General features: G+C 36.6%; 1 protein-coding gene and 1 long non-coding RNA gene across 8 annotated transcripts in view; one reads left to right on the top strand and one right to left on the bottom strand.

The window, feature by feature from the left end:
* LOC144017676 (uncharacterized) overlaps window positions 1–23,248 on the bottom strand; it is a 121,270-nt gene that overhangs the window by 50,695 nt on the left and 47,327 nt on the right. For both annotated transcript variants that reach the window (XR_013283227.1, XR_013283229.1), the window contains exon 6: window positions 7,622–7,713. This is a non-coding gene — a long non-coding RNA (uncharacterized LOC144017676). The remainder of the gene's footprint in view (window positions 1–7,621; window positions 7,714–23,248) is intronic.
* Window positions 1–23,248, top strand: part of st18 (ST18 C2H2C-type zinc finger transcription factor) — a 68,522-nt gene that overhangs the window by 4,005 nt on the left and 41,269 nt on the right. For 5 of the 6 annotated variants that reach the window (XM_077519449.1, XM_077519441.1, XM_077519452.1 and 2 more), the window contains exons 2-3: window positions 17,043–17,152; window positions 22,465–22,510. In XM_077519449.1, coding sequence (XP_077375575.1) covers window positions 17,043–17,152; window positions 22,465–22,510 — 156 coding nt within the window. Of the gene's footprint in view, window positions 1–1,145; window positions 1,232–17,042; window positions 17,153–22,464; window positions 22,511–23,248 lie in introns of those variants that run through there. The other variant, XM_077519460.1, reaches the window with a different exon arrangement.

Genomic DNA, 23,248 nt, shown 5'->3' with positions numbered 1-23,248 from the left:
TATGGGCTCAAATTTAAACATTGCATCCATCATACATTACCACTAAAAGTGGGATCAATATTATGTCACAATATTTTTATTTTTGTTCTTCTTCTTATTATTATTATTATTATTAATTCAATCTCTGGTGTAATAACCTTATTTATTTATTGATTGAATTTTTGTTTTTCATTTTTAATTGTATTATTATTATTATTATTATTATTATTATTATTATTATTAACATTATTAATTCAATTTCTGGTGTAATAACTTTATTTATTGATTAATTTAATTATGTTTTATTTTATTATCTGTTCTCATTGCTGCTGGACATGTAAATTTCCCAGAGGGAGCCATCCCAAAGGGATCAATAAAGTCTAAGTCTAAGTCTAAGTCTATTTTGATTATACTGTATCGAACATTTTTATATCAGCGTAACGTCAGGTTAAAGGAAGGACAATTGAAGTCTTTTTAAGTTTTTTTTTTTTTTTTTTAAATCAGATTTAAGACCTCTCCTTCAGTAAATGTGAACACACACAGTGAGCTAATTATTACATCCAAATACTTTCCAACTATATATTTTTTATATATATATTTTATGAATGGTTTTCATAGTTGGGTGCAGCCAAATTCAAATTTAAGACCTCCCTTTTACTAAAAGTGACCACCAGATGAAGGCCCCGTGGATTTTTTACAGCATGGTCAAATCTGCGGCCTCATGGCTCAATATTATATCACAATATTTTATGATCAAATTGACCACATATATTTAAGGATGATGAATGCTTTTAAAGGACACAGATTAATTAATTTATTTTTGTAATGATTATTGAAAGTTCTGAGCTGAGTCTCGTATGCTACTGCTATGTTAATGACACACCCCAAAGTAATTATTCTATTCAGGTGCAGTCTGTTGTCATCCCTTTAGTCATTTTTTTTTGGTAAAAATGCGTGTGCGTGTGTGTGTGTGCTGAAAAAGACCTTTCCTTGAGGAGCACCATGTGGTGTATTTACACAGAACATAATTCAGCGCATTGTAGCCCGGCAGCTAATGAGATTGGTTGTTAAGTGAATGACACAAAGGCTAAAAAAAAAAGAAAAAAAAAAAGGCTTGGTGTTTTGGGTGACGCACACGCACACACAATCTACCCAGCAGTGTGGCGGACGAGTCCACCTCATTGCAATCCTCGTGCTCCGTCCCATCTCGCGTGTCACCATGAGACGCAAAACGAAAGCTCGTGAGAGAAGGGTAAGTTGAGCTTTGCCGTTTAGACGCGTTTGTGCTTTGGGGTCACGATTTGGAAGTAAATTAGTGGGAGGGTCAGTCTCAGTGATGCTCAGAATAGAAGCGTTGCTTTTCACTTGGGGTGATTTGATGGCAGACTTCAGTGAAGCAATTGTTTGCTTGTATCGGTTGGTATTGAGGCGCACGTTCGTTAAAGTCAAATTGTTGGTCGCTTATTCGGACTTGAACATTTTCCGGGGTTGAGCCGTTTAGTTTTAAAATTCAGTTTTTAGAGCAAGTTTGTCAGTTTTTGCTTTAGTTAGTTTTAGTATTAGTTTTAGTTGTTTTTATGGAGTATTTGAGGTGTGCTATTGTGTAATCAAGTAAACGTTTACATTTCAAATGAACTGAAAAAGCTCACACATGATATTGACAACAACGAAAACAAAGGACATTTTTTTTCTATGATTAAAGTTATAGTTTTATCAAAAGAAAATGTAGTTTCAATTAGTCATTGCTTTTTCAAAGGCATCTCGTTTTTAGTTTACTTTGTTAATTAGCATGTTTCTTATTATTTTATTAGTATTAATTTCCGATAACAAGCTACAACATTGATGCCAAATCAATGCAGGACCGGTAAATACGGATGCGTTTTAATACATGAAAGTGACGACATCATCAAATTGCTAAATCTGTCTGAATTTTCATGACCTTTGCCCTTTGGATTATTCGTTAGTTAAAACCCAAGATAGGGTCTGGCTAAAGTTTATAATTAAATAGAACATATGATATTATATTTTTCAGTTTTAAGTTTTCATTTGCTAAAAATTTTTTTTTTTTTTTTTTTGCATTTGTTTTCTGGATTTTCCGTCTGAAATGAAGAATTAGCATTCCGCATATTAATGGAAAAAATGTGCTCAGAAAATACAAAACAAGAATAAAACATCATTCTTCCCCTTCATTGCACTATCAAAAAATGATTAAAAAAAATAAATAAAAGGATAATACAATAATTTAGAAATTTCCCCTGTGACTGGCTGGCGATCAGTCCAGGTTGTAACCCGCCTCTTACTCAAAGTCAGCTGGGATTGGCTCCAGCTCACCTCCAGCCAAAATGAGTCTGATACAAGTCTTGGCCTATATTTGACAACACCGAAACTAAAGTATCCATCTCATCATGCTAGCATTGATATTATTGAAACTTGCATTGATCCACTCACCAGTACCGTTTGGTTGTGTTTTGGACGCCGTTTTTGGTGGCAGCAGCAACGATGGTTGCATTACACAATGTAAGTGCATTAGCTTATCATGCACTGGAAAGTGGGTTAAAGTCCATTGTGTGTAGTAAAGCCTGGACTTAAGTCAAATTTACATTTTGTTCAAGATTACTCCTTTTATTGATGCCCATAATCATATTCATGGACCATCTGCTGATTTTGGCAAGCATGGATCAAACTCGCCCAAAAAAAGCGTCCCCGCTAACCTTTTAAGTACAAAATAGTCGGGCTTAACTGTGCAGGCCCACAAGTGTGTATATGTGTGTACGGGAGAGAGATTGTTTGGATATTGGCTGCTCGCGCCATATTTTATTTTATCGTGATCTTCTTATCAAGATCTCCGCTGTCCTTCTTGGCGACCAACAGAGTGAAACGTCAGCCTAAGGAATCGCTTTACAGCCGTCGCCGAGGTGACGTCGTCAAAACGCGTGTCATAAACACCGGCGAAGGTTGTTGTTTTTTTTTGGTCCATTCTTTTGTTTTTCCGACGTCTGAGCTAAGTCCCGACGTGCGCGCGCCACACACAAAACGTCCAATTCACCAGTGGGCATCCTTTGCCGCGTGAAATACTTATGTTCGACTCATTCCAAACAAAGCTTTATGCAGATTGAGAATTCATATGCCAGAGGTAAATCCGAGTTAACACGGATTTATACTGGCATGAGTTAAAGGACTAGAGTTTGTAATCCAGGTGGCCAAGGGATTTTAGCGTACAGTGAGTGGCAAAAATCACTTAAAACACCCCCCCCAAACGTTCAGAGCCACTCGGCTCAATGAGCAGACGGATCGTTCCCGATTGATGACAGTATGTCAACAGTGGCCAGCGTTTGTGACCTTCATTGTACTTGGATAGATGCATGGATACCAACGTGCCCGCTACTTAAATTTAGTCCACTGAAGACAAATCATGACCCTGAAGTGTAGACGTTAATTTAGAAAATGCTCTCCTGACTCATTCCCATACTCATAACTGGTGATAATTTACGCCAATGATATATATTTACATTTAAGATGAACTTTATGTGCTTTATCAGGGTACAACATTAAGACTTTAAGTTGTGGTGCCAAAACAGGCAAAACAATACTTAACAAAATTGATCATTTTATATGTAGACTTATTTGTGGTTCATAATAATAATAATACGTCTCTGTGTGCCCTGCGATTGACTGGCAACCAGTCCAGGGTGTCCCCCGCCCACTGCCCAGAGCCAGCTGAGATAGGCGCCAGCACCCCCCGCGACCCTTGTGAGGAATAAGCGGTCAAGAAAATGGATGGATGGATGGAATAATAATAATAATAATAATAATAGTAATAATTAGGGGTGTGTCAAAAAATCGATTCATAAAAGAATCGAGATTCTCATGTATTAATCGAATCGAATCGATATTAATATCCAAAAATCGATTTTATTTAAATTAGAAATGAAGAAGAAGGGGAAAAGGCAGTTGTAGCCCACATGCTGTTTTTGTGGAAAAAGGCGCTTACAATACAAAATTAGTAAAGGTTTAAACAAAAAAAGACAATTTAATGTTTCTATTTGTCATTTTGTCTTGCAAAGCCGACTGGAGTACATCATGACAATGTTGTGCATATCTGTAAATTGAAGCAGAAATCATTTGTCAATCAAATAATTTTGAATCGAAAATCGTTTGAATCGAGAATCGAAAATCGATTCTGAATCGAATCGTGGACCCAAAAATCGTAATCGAATCGAATCGTGAGACAGTCAAAGATTCCCAGCCCTAATAATAATAATAATAATAATAATAATAATAATAATAATTAGAGATGTTCGATACCACTATTTTTCAGACAGATACCGATACTCAGACCCTCAGTACTCACCGATACCGATACCAACTGCCGATACCAGTAGTCCATTTTGACAAATTAAAAAAAAACACTAAAAGATATTTTTAAACAAATATATTTCCTTTAATTTTGACGAAAAAAACAGCACCGTCACTAGTCTTAACGCTCAAAATAAAACACAAAAATGATTCACAATTCTGAAGTATTTCCAAACCGGTGAAGTTTTGGTGAAAAACTGCTGCAAGCTAGCGCCAGTTACAAGCAAGGAGGACTCACTTAACGTCTTCCCCCTCTGCCATCGGTCGCTTGTACTCGTCTGCGTCACGAGTACTCGAGTACTTGAAAAAAGGCATCGGTACTCATCGGTACTGGTATCGGTACTCGCCCATCCCTAATAATAATAATGATAATGATAATAATAATAATAATAATAATAATAATAATAATAATAATAATAATAATAATAATAATAATAATAATAATAATAATAATAATAATAATAATAAATAGACTAAGTGCAATTTCCGGAGAAATTGCGCGGTAATGCTGAAAGCACATTGAGAGATAAATTATGAAATTATAACCTCCTGGTTACTGGACAATGTGCTTTACCAACTGTGCCACCAAGCAATATCAGACACCTGGTAATGATAAGTTACAGTGAATATATGGAAGTGGGCGTGGAAAGTTCAATGACTGCCACATTGAAAATGACCAAAAAAGGGAAAAAGTTGATATTCGATGTTAAATTGTGCAAATACTGTAAAGTGATGTGTAATCAAACGATATAATACCCTGGGAAGGCGTGAATTATTTAAGCTAGTTGAAATTTGAACTATGGAAATTGGAAGTATTATGTGTGAGTTGTTAAAAAAAAAAAGTGTGGAGAATAAAAATCACAATAACATATGTGGGAATGCTTCCACAATAATAATAATAATAATAATAATAATAATAATAATAATAATAATAATAATAATAATAATAATAATAATAATAATAATAATGCATCAATATTTTATAAGACTATGCTTGTGAATATGTTTATTGAATGGGATAATCGACTGTGCACAGCAGGGGTAAAAAGAGAAAAGATGATTGATCTGTTTAAGTGGTTCAAATCAAAATATTCATTTAAAAAGAAGAAATGCGTTGATTTCATCGCATTTATTTATGAAATTCGTAATGGTGGCCTCGTATTAATGAACTTCGGGTGGCCTCAAACGGTCACTTGGTGGCCCCAGCCCATTGGGTCACTGTTAATATCGGATCCTAAATATAGTGTGATTAATCAGTGGTCTTTGATTATTGACAAGACTAAAAAAGCAATGGACAAAATAGAGTGTGTTTCCTGTTTTTCTTGTATTTTGTGGGGACCAATATGTTTCATGTAGGTTTTGACTACAGATGTAGTCAAACCGCAAGGCGTGTGTTTCAGCCAGCAAATAACGAAAATCCGCATATCATGAAAAACACGTCCATTTTTGTCGTTTGTATTTTTAAAAAATGTGTTTTGCCTTGTTCACATGTTTTCACAAAGCAGTTGACAGCAATTTAAATACTGTACATTGGGGTGGGTTTTGGGGGCTAATCCTCCCAAATTATTCAAAATATGCTGATAAACATTCAATATACATTGCCCCCCCCCACACACACACATACAAAAAAAAAACAAAAACACTGTACTGTATACTGTATCTAGGGGTGTAGTTAAAACCTAAGGTTTGTGTTTCCTTGTTTTCCTGTAATGTGGAGCTATATAGTTTTTAGTTTTATCAAAGTTGTGGACATGGTTATGTTACAGCCAGTGTGTGTATGTGTGTCTCTTATTTTGACTGCAATACAGGAAAATATATGTTTTACAGTACATAACATTTGAGGACAAAAAGCAAAACGGACAAACTGGTGGTTCATTTTAAGAGTTTTTTTGTTTTTTTTAAGAGTGAGTTTTTAGGAAAAGTTGGAATTGCACGTCAGGTTATTGTAACTGTGGTAGCTAAATTCAAAAAATAGCTGTAATACTTTCGGGGACCAAAAGTAAAAGATATAAACTGGTACAGTTTAGGGTAATTTATCTAATTGTGGGGTTGATACTATAGTTTGAGATTGTGGTTAAGTTGTTTCTAGTGTTGTTGTCAAGTGTGAAGTGTGTTTCTTCTTGTTTTTCCTACTTTGTTGGGGACCCATAGTTTTAATGTAACTTTTAGGCACAAATGTAAATAGCTGAATTGGTACATTTGAAGGTGAAAAATCTTTGAAATGTGGCTTGTGTCATTATTTAAATGTTATAGTTAACTGTAGCATAAAGCAAGTGGCTACTACAACGTAGCAAGGGTTGTACATGTAGTCAAACCCGAATCCAATGTTGGTACCCAGATTTTTAATCACCTTTACATTTAAGTATATATTTTCGGGATGAGTTTTTGTTATGTATGTAGGCCTAATTCAGCTGAATTAGCTTTAGCCTCGCGCAAGTTGCTCTTTAGCTTTGGCTGTAGGCAAATCCTAAAGTTTGTGGGTGTGTTTCTTGTTTTTGGAATGAACATGTGGCACATAAAAGACCCAAACTGATACGTTTTAAGGTGAATACAGTAATTTGATTTAAAGCCTGTAGTTTATCATCGGTGTTTGTGCGGTTATCATTAACTTTAGCATGAAGCAAGTCGCTGTTATGGACAATTCCAAACTTAACACTTTTCCTGCCAAGAACGGTAATTAGCGTTAACGGAAATCCCAACGAGTTCTGCCAATAACGTTAACTGACGTCAACTGTTTTTTTCTTTGTTTTTTTCCGCTTTTGTTTTTTCCTACATTTACATGCAGTCAATATTCGGGTTAAGGTCAGAATTCCGGTTTCTGAAACAATCGAGGTAAGGACAGTCACAATATTTTTTTGTACTCTATTCACTTTGCCATTGCCTGACGATGGCAATTACGTTGGGAGGTGGCTCCTATACATAAAATAAAAAAATAATATAACTGTTGATGTTTTTAGAGTATGATTTGGGGAGGTGACAAATACAGAAGTGCACATATAGGCCTACATTTGGTGAGAAGTTGTGCTCGCCGGTGGGACGTTTTTTTTTTCTTTTCTTCTCCTCCTTGAAGTAGAAGAACCTGAATGTAGTGCGAGCTAAATTATGGCAATATGTTTACTTGATGACACCATATAGAGCATATTGCTCATGTATTTAAATGGCAATAGAGAAAATTGGAATATCCAGTTCGGAACGCGATGCTTGGACAACGTAATTACGTAAATAATGTCATTTCCGCTTTTAATTTACTACGTTCAATAAAAGACATTATACTTATGTCACTCACCACACTAAATGAAGTAGTCGGTTTCCTCCTTGCTCCAGTAGTGTGGTTCTTTGCTGCGAGCGTCATGTTTGTTGACACCGGCTTGAGTATTTCTGGTGGGTTACATGACAGAAGCATAGACTTATATACTTGTATATACTGTGTGTGTATAAAGGCACAAACTGGCAGTTTCAACATAATGTGAAAACGCAGCGGAGAAATCAATGTATTCAAGGGAGCATCCTCAAAGGAGTGGGACGGACATACAAGTAGTTACTACATAGACCAAGATTCCTTGCAAATCAATAAAGGGGAAGAAGAAGAAAAGAAGACGAAGAAGAAAATAGCGAGTATGCTCGCAGCAATCGAGGTAGTCCGATGGCGTATATATGGCCAATCATACAGGTTATGAAAGGGGTAAGCCAGGGGTCTTAAAAGCCCAAATAAGAGCATATTCGGGTTTTTGCGTGTGTTTATATGGCCTTACAAAACGCGACTATTGCCAGTATTCGTGTTTTAAAAGTGTTATTGCCTGCATGTAAACATAGTCATTGAAAAGCATTGGACTTTGTCATTTGATTTGTGAGTATTATTTTGATTTCAAAATGTGATTAAATGTCATTCGACTACTCTAACAATCCTGGTCTGTATGCTAGTCACATGCAAAAGCAATACAATACAGCATTTGTTTACACCGTATAACTGTAAGGTGCGTTGCATTGCGGAAATTTCCGTATGGTCGGAATTTTCCATAGATAGGGTTGTAGTTAAAGCAAACCAGGTGTGTCTGTTAATATTTTTCTCCTCTATTTCTCATTTTTATGTACTTTTGGTGAGGGGAAAAAAAAATGAGACCCAAACTAGTACATTTTATGGTTAATTTTTGTGATGCTGTTATAATTTGAAAATGCGTGTTTGTGATTTTGTGTAAAATTTGGGAACACAATTGTACCTAATATATATATATATATATATATATATGCTTAGGGACAAAAACCAAAATAGATAACCTGATATATTTATAAGGTGAATATTGTTTTTGTATAATTTGGTATCGAGTATGACGTTCATTTGTGTTCGCTTTGGCATGACGCAAATAGCTGTTATAGATTGTTGTCATACCAAAAGGAGTGTCTTTTTTCCTGCAATGTGGGGACACACAATTTTGACATATCCTTTGGGTACAAAAAGCGAAAGAATCAAAGTGGTACAGTACTGGTACATTGTATAGTGAATTTTTGTAATATGTAATTTTTCATGGCTATATTATTTTTTTTATGATATTATTTAGATTTTGTTGAGTGTTTTTGTTTTTATGTTCAGATAAAGACTTCAAACAAACAAACAAACAAACAAACAAACAAACAAACAAACAAACAAACAATCAAATTACTTCATTTGATGTAACTTTGGAGAAAAATGTACTCTGGTACATATTAAGAAGAAGATTTGGTCATTTTGTTTAGTATCTTTAGTTTAGGAATGAAGTTGTGGTAAATGTTATCTTTAGCATGGTATGATACGCTTTTTGTTTAGTATGTTTAGTTTAGGAATGAAGGTGTGGTTAATGTTAGCTTTAGCATGCTATGATACACTTTTTGTTTAGTATGTTTAGTTTAGGAATGAAAGTGTGGTTAATGTTAGCTTTAGCATGCTATGATACGCTTTTTGTTTAGTACGTTTAGTTTAGGAATGAAAGTGTGGTTAATGTTAGCTTTAGCATGCTATGATACGCTTTTTGTTTAGTACGTTTAGTTTAGGAATGAAGGTGTGGTTAATGTTAGCTTTAGCATACTATGATACGCTTTTTGTTTAGTGCGTGAAGATTAGGAATGAAGGTTTGGTTAATGTTAGCTTTAGCATGCTATGATACGCTTGTACTGCAGTTGTCACTTTTTGGTTTTACCTATTATGTGAGGAAATGTATTTTTTTCATGTAGGTTTTTTTTTTTTTTTGAGGTAAAAAAGCAAAAGAACTCAAGTTTTACAATTGTGGGTGATTTTTTTTGCTTCTTGTTTTTCCTGCAACATGGTGGACCCATCATTCTGAGTACTTTTGGAGCGCACAGTCTAAAGTGTTCAATTTGAGGATTAAGACCATTTCTAAAGTGGGTCAATGGTTCCAATCTTAAACGAGTATAAGGTCAGTGGGCGGGGTTGTGATTGGTCTGAGCGACTCTTATGGTTGGGGTTACGGTCAGTCTCCAGGGCGTAAACATACATCATCATCCTGTCGCCAATCGTGCGTGCGCGTGCGTGTGAGAGCAAGAGTGGAGTTGTTTAATGACAGGAACAGCTGACTCATTTAGAGAGCGCAGTGAAAGGTAATTAACCCTGGGAAAACTACAGCTGCCATGCGAGCTGTTCACTTCAGTGCAATCTGATTAGAAATCACTGACTCCTTTCGCAGGCGGCGTGTCCAACGTAAACTTTTCTTCTTTTTGCACGGGAGACCTGCCTTTTGTGCGGGGGGGAGGATTAAGCGGAACGGTTCATATGTACCTCCCAATTGGGGACCACCTGGTGGCATTCATGCAAAAAAAAAAGAAAAGAAAAAGAGCCTCCTTGGGCGGGATTACGGAGCTCATTGTTACACCGGGGGCCTGGAACTTCTTTTTCCCCGAACACCTGTCCCCAAATTAGGCAAAGCATGTTCACAACACCATTCAAAGATTGCAACTAGCCTGAGAGTGCCTTGGCAGAAGGGTGTAGCATCCACTCTGCTATTGATGCGCCGAGAAGATACTAATTTTATTAGACTCGGCATTAATTGGATTGAAATGAGCAACTAAAATCGCAGATCTTCATATGACAGGAGAACTAAAAGCAGCGAAAATGTGGTCAAAAAAAGCAGCAATTGGCTGTCTGATGTCAGAAGAAACGTTCTGGACTCGCCGCCACCCGTGTGGTCCGGCTCCAGATGAACTCAATTTAGAGGGACTGACTTTGGAACGCCATGACAAGATTCCCCCCCCAAAAAAAATCACCACGGCAAAGGTGTCACCATCTGACTCTTTCATTGGGACGCTTGCTAACTGGCTCCAATAACAAGTTTCCCCTGTAGTTATGCCATCATAGCAAATCATTGAAGCCGTCGTGGCGAGCCAGCCTCCTAATTGTCTGGTAAGAATTCTGGGAGCGCTGTCCTCTTATTGAAGCTTGTCTGTCTTGGAGAGGGGATAAGATAGCAAAACGATATGAAAGTCCTCTTTGGCAGAAGGCACAAACACTTTGCAGGAGAGCTGAGAGGCTGTTCTGTTGGACGTGTCTGCTCATTTCAAGATTTAACGGGAACGACGATGTCCGTGGATCCTAAGAAATTATGCTTAAAAAAAAAAAAAAAAAGACACCTAATCCTTCAAGCCTCTGTTCAAAGATGGCAAAGATCACTTGGTTGTGCGGGGATCAAAAAAAGTATATTAAAATACATTATCGGAGTATATTGTGATATACAGTAATAATGTGCCCATTTCGCCTCCTCTTGATGCTCATATTTGGTGAACGAGAGGTCTTAAATTTGATGGAAGGGGCCTTAAATGCCTTCAAAAGTCTTGCATTTGGCTTTGCATGAAAAAAATAACACAGAAATATTGTACACTTAATTGGAAAACAATATATATACATACTTGTACATACGTCAATGTCGCTCACTCCTAGTGTTCATATTTAGTCAAGGAGGGGTCTTAAATTTTACGGGGCATTTAATGCCTTTAAACTCTTACATTTGTCTTTGTATGACAAAATACATTCACATTTAAAATAGTGTACACCTAATTGACAAATAACATATATACAGTACATAGAGTCAATTCGACTCACTCCTAATATTAATATTTAGTGAAGGGGAGGCCCTAAATTTTAAGGGGCCTTACAAATGTCCTAAAACGAAAGCCTTAAATTGGGCTTCTCATACATTACAAATGCTTTTTTTTATTTTTTTATTAATAATATAGTGACATAATATTGAGCTCACCCATTACTGAGGTCATGTTTCGTGAAGGAGAGGTCTTAAATGTGTTCAAAGGGGCCTAAAAAAGTGTGTCTGTCTTCCTTAAACCTGCTGTTAACGGGTCCATACAGTTTGTTGAAAAATATGATGGGGAAATATTGTGATGTAATATTAAGCCCCTGCTGTCCCTCACTCCTAATGCTTACGTTTAGTGATGGTGAGGTCTTGAATAATACCTTTAAGTTTTAAGTTTTATATCATATACTGTACACAATACAATACAGATACAATACAATACAATTGGAAAAATGGTTATGTAATACTGGGGCCATGTCACTCCACATAATTCTCATATTTATAGAAGGTGAGGTCTTAAATTTGTTCAAAAGGGCCAAAAAGTCTTTCAAATGACTGTAATTTGACTTCCAATGCAAAATACAATCCAGATAAAAAAAGAGTGCTGGATAAAACCAATTCCCAGCTGTGGTATATTATAACGATTAAAGAAGTGGTGTCGAACTCCCTGAAAATCCGATATATATATATATATATATATATATATATATATATATATATATATATATATATATATATATATATATATATATATATATATATATATATATATATATAAATGCATAAGCGTGTCATCATAATTACATACATCATTATCCCCGTATTTGATGATCATGATTTTAAAGTGATGGATAACTTGAGTGCAAGTTACCCGTATATTTCATATTTAAAGGTTTAGTAACAAAAAGTGGCGGCACGGTAGTCGAGTGGTTAGCACATCCGCTTCCCAGTTCTGAGGTCTCCGGTTCGAGTCCAGGCTCGGACCTTCCTGGGTGGAGTTTGCATGTTCTCCCCGATCCTGCGTGGGTCTTCTCCGGGTACTCTGGTCTCCTCCCACATTCCAAAGACATGCATGGCAGGTTGATTGGGCGCTCCGAATTGTCCCTAGGTGTGCGTGTGAGTGTGGATGGTTGTTCGTCTCTGTGTGCCCTGCGATTGGTTGGTTGGTTGTCCCCTGCCTACTGCCCAGAGCCAGCTGAGCTAGGCGCCAGCAGCCCCCGCGACCCTTGTGAGGAATAAGCGGTCAAGAAAATGGATGGATGGATGGAGTAACAAAAAGTACTTTCAGATGAAATCATACGGAGATAAAACTTCCAGTTGCAGTGCCAATTTTCCGCCCAAATTGAAAGTAGTAATACATGTAGGGGAAAAGATCATGACATAAATACGTTTACACATTATTTCCGTCTTTGAGAATTATTTCGACAGGGTAGCTCTCTCGCCGTCTTAAAAAAAACACACAACTTGTTTATACTCGGTGAACAGAAGTTGATTTTAATCTCGGCGCCGAGCTTCATTTGCTCACCAGCGAACCATTTGCATGTCAATGAAAAATGGCAAAAGCAATCACAATGTTCGTTGAATCCAATTTGACCACGGGTAGGGAAAAAAAGAAAAGAAAAGAAAAGAAAAGAAGGTGTGTTGTGTGTGATCACTTTGCAGCCAGCTGACCTTTTGCTGCCGTCACACAAACTTTAGATTTGGCTTGTGGGTGGAAATCAAGGATTGTATTCACAGGATGCAGCAATTAAGCAATAATCTGTAGTGTGGAAATGTCTGACCATAATGAAATACAAAACTATGTAACCATTGTTTTACGGTTGTGAAATAAAACATTTCAATGATTATTGCTTGCGATCCAATGGCTTGATTTGGATAAACTGATGTCAGTTGAGAATTTTAATGAATCACTTTGTCATTATATTAAATGAGAAAACAATTTCCTTTAATGTCTAATTGATATCAAAGACCATCTGTCTTTGAAATCATATACGATGCTTTGAGCATCTGTCATTAAATGAGAAAGAGAACATCCGGCATTAGGAAGTGCTTTAATGCGGACTCTTTTAATTTCAATATGTTCCTGAAAAACTGAATTCACCTTTTTATACCGCCAAATAAACCACTAGTTCATGCAATATTTGCTGTAAAAAATGAATAAATATTCAAGTAAAACTATAATTTCACTTCAAGAATTTTCATTTTCATATTTTTTTCATTTGTTTTATAACAAGTATATCGGAAAATACGGATCTAACAATAATGATTTTATTTAGTAAAAAAAATGACATTTTGGTTATTAATTAATTAGCAATACTGATCATTTAGGGGCAACTTTTGCAAAAATCTTACATTTACTTAATTTCCATCAATAATTGCATCAAAGTCAGAGCATGGCACAGCAGAAGGAGCTCTACATTTATCGTAAATATTGAACACTTTTGTTTTCCAAGCAGATCAGCGTCAGAAAAATCTCTTAACACATCTTGCACCGCAAGATAATCACTCCGGGTAAAGTTTCTTAAACAATCGGGCCTTTTTAGTTTGATCAGAAGAGAGGAATAATGCTCAAATTAGGCCTGATTATCGGTATATGTGAACTCTACTTAACATTTACCATTATCAGCACCCACATTTTCCGAACAGATCAAAGGCAGAAACCTCGCTCTTAACACACCCGACACCACAAGGTATGATTATCCTGTGATTTTGAGTGTGTTAAGAGTGATTGGATTGACATGTCCGGATAATCTCTTGAAGACATCGGGCCTATATTGACATCGATCAGAAAAGAGTAACAATTCTCAGTCTAGACCATCGGTCAGATTATCGGTATGTGTCTACCCCATTTAATGTTTATGATTGTCATATGCAACTGTTCTTCTGAGCAGAATGGAGGAAAATAAATCACTCTGGACACACCCTACACCACAGGATAATCGGTCTGGATAATCTTTTACAGACACCTGACAATCTGGCCTCTTCCGACTTTGATCAGAAGAGAGGAAAAAATGTTCCAATCGTCATCACCAAAGGTTTTTCTGAGCAGATTGGAGAGGAAACAATCATGCTTAGCACACCCAACACCACACGATAACTGTTTTGCATAACCTTTTCGAGCTATCCGGCAATTGTACCTTTGCTGACTTTGATCAGAAGAGAGGCATAATGTTCAAATAAAGTCGGATTATTAGTACAGTATGTGTGTACCTTGCTAACATTTCTGATTGCCATCCACGACTGTTTTACAAGCAGGATTATCGGTCTTGATGATCTTTTAGAGACATCTGACAATTGGGCCTTGTTGATTTAGATCATAAAAGAGGAATCATGCGTCAAATTATCGGTATGAGTGTACTCCGTTCGCTGTGACCATATTCTGAGCAGAAGGTGGATAGAAAAATTATTCATAACACACCACACACCACATTATAATTGGTCCAGATAATCATTTTGAGACATCTAATGATAAGTTGATTGGAAGGAGGCAGAGAAAAAAAACAAACGTATTTTGACCTGATTATCAGTGTATGTGTATCCATGAATATTTGCACTGCCCTGAATGATTTGCAGAGTATCTTGGAAAGGAAAAATCAGCCACACAGAATAATCTCTTTGAGACCTCAACAATCGTCCTTTTTCTGACTTTGATTGAAAGGTAGAGAAAATAGTCAAATTTAATTTGATTGTCGGTCAACGCCACGGGGAAAACACCAAGGATAATCGTTTCATTGACTTTAATCGGAAGAGGTTGAAAATACTAGAATTGGTCATCAGCATTATTATATCATAAGAACCAGCGATAAGCTACGTCGCCAAATTTTGTCCCGCCTCCCGTGGAAACTTTATCCCCCCCTCGCGACGTTCCGCGGCGAAATGAGATCAAGCCTCCCGTGTCGCCAAACATTCATTACAAGAAAATATGAAAGTAAAAGCGTCTATCTCTCGCCCTTTATTACACATAAACAGAAACACTTAGCATGTAAAATTAATGTGAAAATTATTCCCGGGGTAAACTATAAACACACACAAGTTACCCTCTGCACGTTTCCGCCCTTCTTCTTTTTTTTTTCCCCCCCTCTGCTCCTTCCTCCCCTAGATCAGAGTGTAATTGCCAGTAATCAGGTCTGTTTGCCGCTGATAAAACCACTCTGAATGCGAGGAAGCCTCTTTGTGTGATGACTCAATTATGCCAGAAGTGGCTCATCAAACCTGGCCCATCAGCTGCTTTAATAAATAAGGAGGAAAACTTGCTGCGGGCGCATTATAATTCCATTCATTCCATAATTAAATCCATTCGCCCCGTTTTTTAACCCCTCACGCTGGTCGTGTTTCGAGAAGGGGAAACAAAAACAAGTAGAGAAAGCGAGGAGGGGGGGTTGTATACCAGACAGTGACCTTGCACAGAGCGCCCATCCGCTGCCTATAATTCACAATGATACTGCTGAAGAGAGGTTAAGAGAAGCAGGCTCCTGAGCACGGTTTCCACGCGGCAATTGTATTCAAATCTCATCACGGACGGCCGCCGCGCTAGCTGACATTTGGAAATCTTACTCTGGTCTAATCACGTTTGAATGCAAACAACGCCACGTCCTGACAATTCCTGTTGTTCCCGCTCCCTTTGCCTGAAAGCAATAAAAAAAAAAAAAGAAAAAAAGCTTCGGAGTTGTGGCTGTACTCCATCACAATAGCGACTGTGTTAATTACGCCATGAGAGCCAGGATAAGCAGGCCGCCGAACTCAAGGTCAGCGGTGGATATCCGCCGCAGCAGCTGCACACTCCAGTCATTATAAGAGCAATAATAATAATAATAATAATAATAATAATAATAATAATAATGATAGGAAACAGCAGCATCAAACAAGACAATCAGCGCTTTTCCACTCCTCGCAGCATCTCCGATGGTGCGAGGCCATGGTTATTCATGACCGCCGGACCCCCGCCCACCCCGACCCACCTCCCCAGGCGCGGCCCGTTCGCCCCTCTGTGCTGGGAATGCAAGCAGATGGGGTTAAGGCTGGGGAGGGGGTTGTCGGGGGGGTGGTGCTCAAGGACAGCGAGCGGCCAGATTAACACAGGGAAAGATCGGCCGGCGAGACCCTCGCACCGAGGGAGGGGTCCCAAAGTGTCCTCGGAGGAGCGTCATTTGTGTCTATAAGGGAGGGAGAGGATGGGGGGGGTTGAAGGGCGCATAAATATGATTCAGCAGATGATGAACCAACTCAAATAGTCATGAGTCTTTTTTCATATGCTAATGAATCCCTCCAGACGATCTTTTTTTTTTTTTGTCATTTTTTTCCCCCCTCTGTGAGCTATAATTAAGATGTTTTGTTTTTTTCTCTCTCCACCCAAAGCTAACATAAATAAATAATTCCATAATAAGATCTGTGAAGTGAGCAGGGCTGAATGTAGTCATTGTGCTCCCGCGTGTTTTCCCACTTGGATGTTTTGTATTAATTAGAAGCGAGCAATTTGATCCCTGTCGAGCAATCAATTTGCATCGTGTTCCTGTGCACATACACATTTACACTGTCACCCACGTTACTGTATAAAATAAATAATTAAGTGTGTACATATACATATATATATATATATATATATATATATATATATAATGTGTGTGCTTTCTAATGCAGGGAATGAAGCAGATGATCAGTTCCTGAGAGACGAGCTAAGCGTTGATAAGGCCGAGCAGTGTGAAGCTGGCATCTTTCCCAACACGGCGCCTTCCAAACAACAATCAAAGGTAAATAAAAAGAACACTGAAATAAGAAATTAAAACTGCTTTGTCGAGTTGTTGACGTTTAAGGATTTGGAAATGCTGATGTTGCTTTCTCTATTTGTAGTTATTGGTGTGTTGTCTTAATCTGACTTTTTTTTTTTTTTTTTAAACATCTTTAGTTTGATCATCATTGTAGTTGTGGTGCTCACGCTTGTCATATGTTGTTTGAAAGCTGCTCTGGAGGACAAAATCATTTTGATAAAACACATCAAACCTTCACATTTGACATTGTGACCTATTTTTACATTTTGCATAAAACAAACACAATAATTTTAATAAAATATACAGACCTCTTGGCAAACTTGGTCATCTGATATGATGGCCATTTTAAACTAGAAAAGTGATGTTACAAAAATCAACAGAATTCTTCTTCGTTCAGAAGAGCCTTTTGTGTTAATATGACATTTATATTGCGTACCCGATTTTTAAAAAATGAGTTTATATATTAGAGGACAAAATCATTTAAATTGGAATAAAATACACAAAATACAAATTTTATTATTTTATGACAATTTTCCATTATACAGAAAATTATACTTGACTTCATAAAACTGAGTTGACTTTTTTTTTTATAGCTGAAAATACGGATTAAAAAGAAAAATATATGTTAAGTGCCATTACACTGCTATAACATTTTGTATTTTTTCTTAAATAAATTTTAGTCTGACAAAAATTTAACCATATACCCTCATAGAATCACTTTAAAAAAAATATTCAATAAACACATTACAACTAACATCATTCATATCTATGTACAGGACTGTCTCAGAAAATTAGAATATTGTGATAAAAGTCCATTATTTTCTGTAATGAAATTAAATAAGCAAAAATGCCAAACATTCTGGATTCATTACAAATCAACTGAAATATTGCAAACCTTTTATTGTTTTAATATTGCTGATTATGGCTTACAGCTTAAGAAAACTCAAATATCCTACCTCAAAATATTTATTATTATTACTATTATTATTATCATCATCATCATTATTATTATTATTATTATTATTATTATTATATTATTATAAATTATAAATATAATATATATAAATTATATAATGAATATAATATAATAATTGATAATATACATTATTATAAATATTATTTTAAATAATATTTCCTCAGACCAAGTAAAAAAAAAAAGAAGCCATAATCAGCAATATTAAAATAATTGATTTGTAAAGAATCCAGAATGTATGGCATTTTTGCTTATTTAATTGCATCACAGAAAATAATGGACTTTATCACAATATTCAAATTTTCTGAGACAGTCCTGTATATATTAAAATAAAAAAAAAGTCTATCATCTATTTAGCTACACTTGCAACATCACTTTTGACACTTAAGTGAGAAGACATTTTGACTCCACAAAATGTGTGCACATGCGCGTGAGGAAAAAGTGTTCCAAACTAACGAGGTACACTCTTTTTTTTTTTTTTTTTTTTTACGCCAGCTAATGTATAGTGTTTGGGAGTTGTTTGTCTCAATAGGCCGCAGTAATCAAAAGTAATGAAGCTATTACGAGCGGGACCTCCGAGGGCTCGGCGTGGCATTAAGAGTGCGCCACATAAAAAGGTTTATTAAAGGAAATTAAGGTCCATCACTGCCACACCTGCTCCCCTATTATAAATGTATGACAGGTCAGTGCCTTCAATCACAACAGCAAACGAGAGAGAGGAGTCATGTTTGCCATTACCAGGAAAAAAAAAAAAAAAAAGTAACAGCGCATCCTGTGACTCACACATTTCGCTGGCTGGTGACCACTATACGCCGCCATCAGCCTGGAATAATTACGTTTAATAGCTTTGATTTGGGAGCCACCAGCAACACACGGACACAGTGGATGGGTTTTTGCCACTATTTTTGCTCGAAACACACGCACGCGCACGCCGAAGCGGAGGCGCTATAATGTCATTATTTTGTGTAATTCAATTTTTCGTCACCTTTTCCCAACTTTTACTTTTTTTTTTTTTCCTGGTGTGTTGTTGTGCGAATGACACTCCAACAAGCGACATCATTCGGTTACATTCTTGACACGTTGGCCCCTCGTCTGACACCCTAGTTAGGGTTGGGGGATTCATATCAGGTGCAAATCATGAGTTAAAGTACAGCTCGTGCTGTTTAATGGGGTGGTCAAAATTGTTTGAGCAAACCAAAGAAAAGTTACATTTCTGCATTGAAGTCGAATGACGTCTATATTTTGGAGACAAAAGTACATTTTCATTAACTCTTTTACTGCCACACATTATAAAAAAAAAAACTTTAATATGACAAAGGCTCACATCATCCTTGAAAAAGTTCTATTTCACCAGATTTCATCAGATTTCGCCATGTTTCATTGTAATTTCATACACCGGCAGTCCATTGAAAAGAGATACAATGCTGCCATCTGCTGGCCATAGTTAGCGAGTGGTTTTGATTCCACAACCTATTGACCAGGCAGCGCTGCACTTAGATGTTTGCACTGCCCATTAATTAAAAAAAAACAAAAAACGTAGTTGACGTCATTTAATGTTTATGACGGCATATATCATGATTTTACGAATCGTTATTAACTAATTTGCTCCCAAAGACGTATAAATATGTTCTATTTTAAACATTACCAGTGTACCAAAGACGTATTTATACATTTTTTTTCTTTTTTTTTTTTACGCTAGAGAATACAGAAGGCTTTGATGCAGCCTCTAAACTGAAGATAACGGTAATGGTAGTTAAAACGGCCAGCAGGTGGCAGCAGAGTATAAGCGATCAACCAGGGCTATGTTGCAACTGGCTGTTTTCCCCACAGTTCTAAACAGATTTGTGAATAATGATGAAACTGAGCTATATTCTAATGCTAATTGCTGCAAAATGGAAACAGATAGATAGAAATATACATTATTTTTCCCCTGATGAATCAAATCAAAATCAGTCAAAATCCAGAAAAATCTAAACCTTTTTTTTTTTCTTTTTTTTTTTTTCAAACCTTTGATTAAGGACTTTTAAACAGCTTTAATCAATTATGTTTTTTTTCCTTTTTAATTATTATTTTTAGTTATTTTAAAGTTTGCTGAATAATGTTTTAATATTGACAATGTTTTTTTTGTTTGTTTTTTGTAAATTTTGTAGCCTATTTTATTTTCTCTTCTTTCTCTGAATGTTAACTACTGTTTGTTGATGCATATGTGTTGCCTTTCTTTGTGTAAAGCACATTGAGTTGCCTTGTGTATGAATCGTGCTATACAAATAAACTTGCCTTGCCTATATAAAATTTTAATATATATGATTACATTTAAGCTGTTTTTTTTTTCATGTAAAACAACTTCATACCATATTTTGTCACTTTCTTGTATGATTTTCCATCTAAAAGATATTCCCATTTATCATGAAGTGCTTTAATGTGGACTGTTTCCATTTCAGCCAGTGTGCCACGTTTGACAGGAATGAGAGATTTCAAACTGACTTCACATTTTTATACCCAAATTTGGCTCCGATATTAACAACTTTTGGGCTGGACTGTCAGTCACAAATTGAACTGGAACGTATTCATATTTTGTTTGTTTGTAACGGCACAAAAAAAAAAAAAAAAGCCTCCATTTTTGGGGAATGAATGTTAATGGTTCATTAAACTGTCATTTAACAACTTCGCAGAACAATTAGCCTCTAATTAAAAAAAAAAAAATAAATAAAATAAAATCCTCAAGGGTTGTGGTGGGATATATTGTTGTTGTCTATAGTTGGGGTATAACAGAGCAAGTATTTGTATTCATAATTTTAGTTACAATCTCATCAGAACTGGTAACATAATAGGTAAGGAACTTCAGTAACTGGAGCTGCACATTTCTGCAAACAAACACAGTGTGGCTCCACCTCTGGTTAGCGATGTTTTATTAGCAGTATGTAAAACTTGTTCACTCACTTTTTGACAGCATCACGTGACTGTAGATGGAGGCAAAGAAATCGCAAATGCCCAGTGGCTCTTTTTAGAGCACTATAATTCCAACTGCTCAAACTGTTTCCTGGTACACAAACTGAAAAAGAAACCTTTTTTTTTTATTTGCATACATTATTTAGTTTCTTTGAGACTCTATTTCATTTTAAATTCCTTTAAATCTGTTCCTGTCTACGCAAAGAAAAGCAGTTTTATACATTTTGCGTTTCGTACCGAAGCAACATTTCTGTCATACCATTAAACAATACATGCAGTGGATATAAAAAGTCTACACACCCCAATACAAATGTACAAAAAAATGAGATCAAGGTGAATCAATGTGAAATGGAGATGACGGGGAACTTCACCTTTCATCATGACAATCACCCAAATCACATGTTCAAAATAAGAAAAGAATGGCTTCACCAGAAATAGATGAAAAGTTTAGGAATGGCCCAGCCAGAGTCCAGACCGGAATCCATTAGAACATTTGTGGAGTGATTTGAAGAGAGCTGTGCACAGGAGATGCCTTTGGAATTTGACAGAGCGTTTTTGTGTTTTTGCAAATTTATTAGTTTAAATTTATTTTAAATTTAATTAAATTTATTAAGGGTGTCTACATTTATGCAACCTTGTTATTGTACTTTTTCTCATTATTATTAGTTTCCCATTAAAAGATTTTAATTTGCGTCGTACAGGTTGTAAATCCCAGTAATTCTGTAAAAAGTTTTGAAAGACATTTATCTCACAAAACTTGACATTTAACTCATTTGCTCCCAAAAACGTGTAAAAACGTTCTATTTAAATATTTTAAGTGTCCCAAAGACGTATTTATACGTTTTTTTGTTTTTTTTATGCTAGAGCATACAGAATGCTTTGATGCAGCCTCGCAACTGCAAAGAACGGTTGAAGAAATGGTAGTTATTATGTAAACGGCCAGCCGGTGGCAGCAAAGCAAAGGAGATCAATTAGGGCCATGTTGAAAAAAACCTCAATTACTCACAATTCTAAATTGATTTGTGAATAATGATGAAACTTAGCTGTAGTCTAACGCTAATTGCTGCAAAACGGAAACAGACAGAAATATACTTTTTATCCTGATGAAAGAAGAGGCTTTAATTTTTCTTTTGGTAGCGTCCATGTTTTTATAGCAATTGAACACAATATTCTGTGGGCCTTGCAAAATCAGTCAAAATCCAGTAAAACAGCCGGGAGCGAACGGGATTGCTTCTGTGAAAATGGATGGGAGTGAATGAGTTAAGCAGGGGTGTGTAGACTTTTTATATCCACTGTGCTAAGAGCTTTAGCCAGGGTATGAATCATTTTTGGACTTGATTGTGCTCACGTTTTGTTTTTTTTTAATTTCCAGATGGACTCTGAAGGCGAGGAGCAGAGCGTGAAAACGTGCGGCCCAGGTGAGCCGCGCGCGTACACGCACACGTTCCACTTATCATCGTGCTTTCGCGGCGCAGGTTCAACCGTCCAACTTTACTAACGGTGGATTTGGTTTGTGTGATATTGTTGGCCTGAAGTGGAGCGCCGCCGCTTGATTCCTCACGTGGGAATAACTTCATTCAGTTGGAACCGCGGCTCAAATTAGTTAAGGAGTGTGTGATTGAAAACCTCGAAAGTGGAAATGCCATGCAAGTCGTCAGGACTTTGTAGAGGCGTCGTTATTAATTCATGTTGGTGAGATGCATGAAAAGCTAATTATTTGTCTTTTTATGACTATTGTTGTTTATTTTCAATCAAGTTGTCAGCGCTGTCAAAGGACAGGACACGTGTGACTGAATGAAAAAGCTTTTTCACGTCAATGAAGTGTCCGCATCTTTGTTTTTATGCTGACATTTCCCCCAAACCATAAATGGAGGAGGGAAGCTATTTTTTCTTTTACTTTTTTATTTTTTTTTTCAAGCTCATGTGGTACTTTAAAAATCGCACTTGCTGTAGAAACTGTACGATACCAATTTGAAATACTAACACCATGTTTTTTTTTTGGCTAGGCTAGTAGGCTAGGCTAGTAACTCACAATACATCCATCCATCCATCCATCCATTTTCTTGACCGCTTATTCCTCACAAGGGTCGCGGGGGGTGCTGGCGCCTATCTCAGCTGGCTCTGGGCAGTAGGCGGGGGACACCCTGGACTGGTTG

This window comes from Festucalex cinctus, chromosome 1 (assembly GCF_051991245.1).
Source record: "Festucalex cinctus isolate MCC-2025b chromosome 1, RoL_Fcin_1.0, whole genome shotgun sequence".
Lineage (NCBI taxonomy): Eukaryota > Metazoa > Chordata > Actinopteri > Syngnathiformes > Syngnathidae > Festucalex > Festucalex cinctus.
This window is presented reverse-complemented; position numbering and strand designations above follow the sequence as displayed.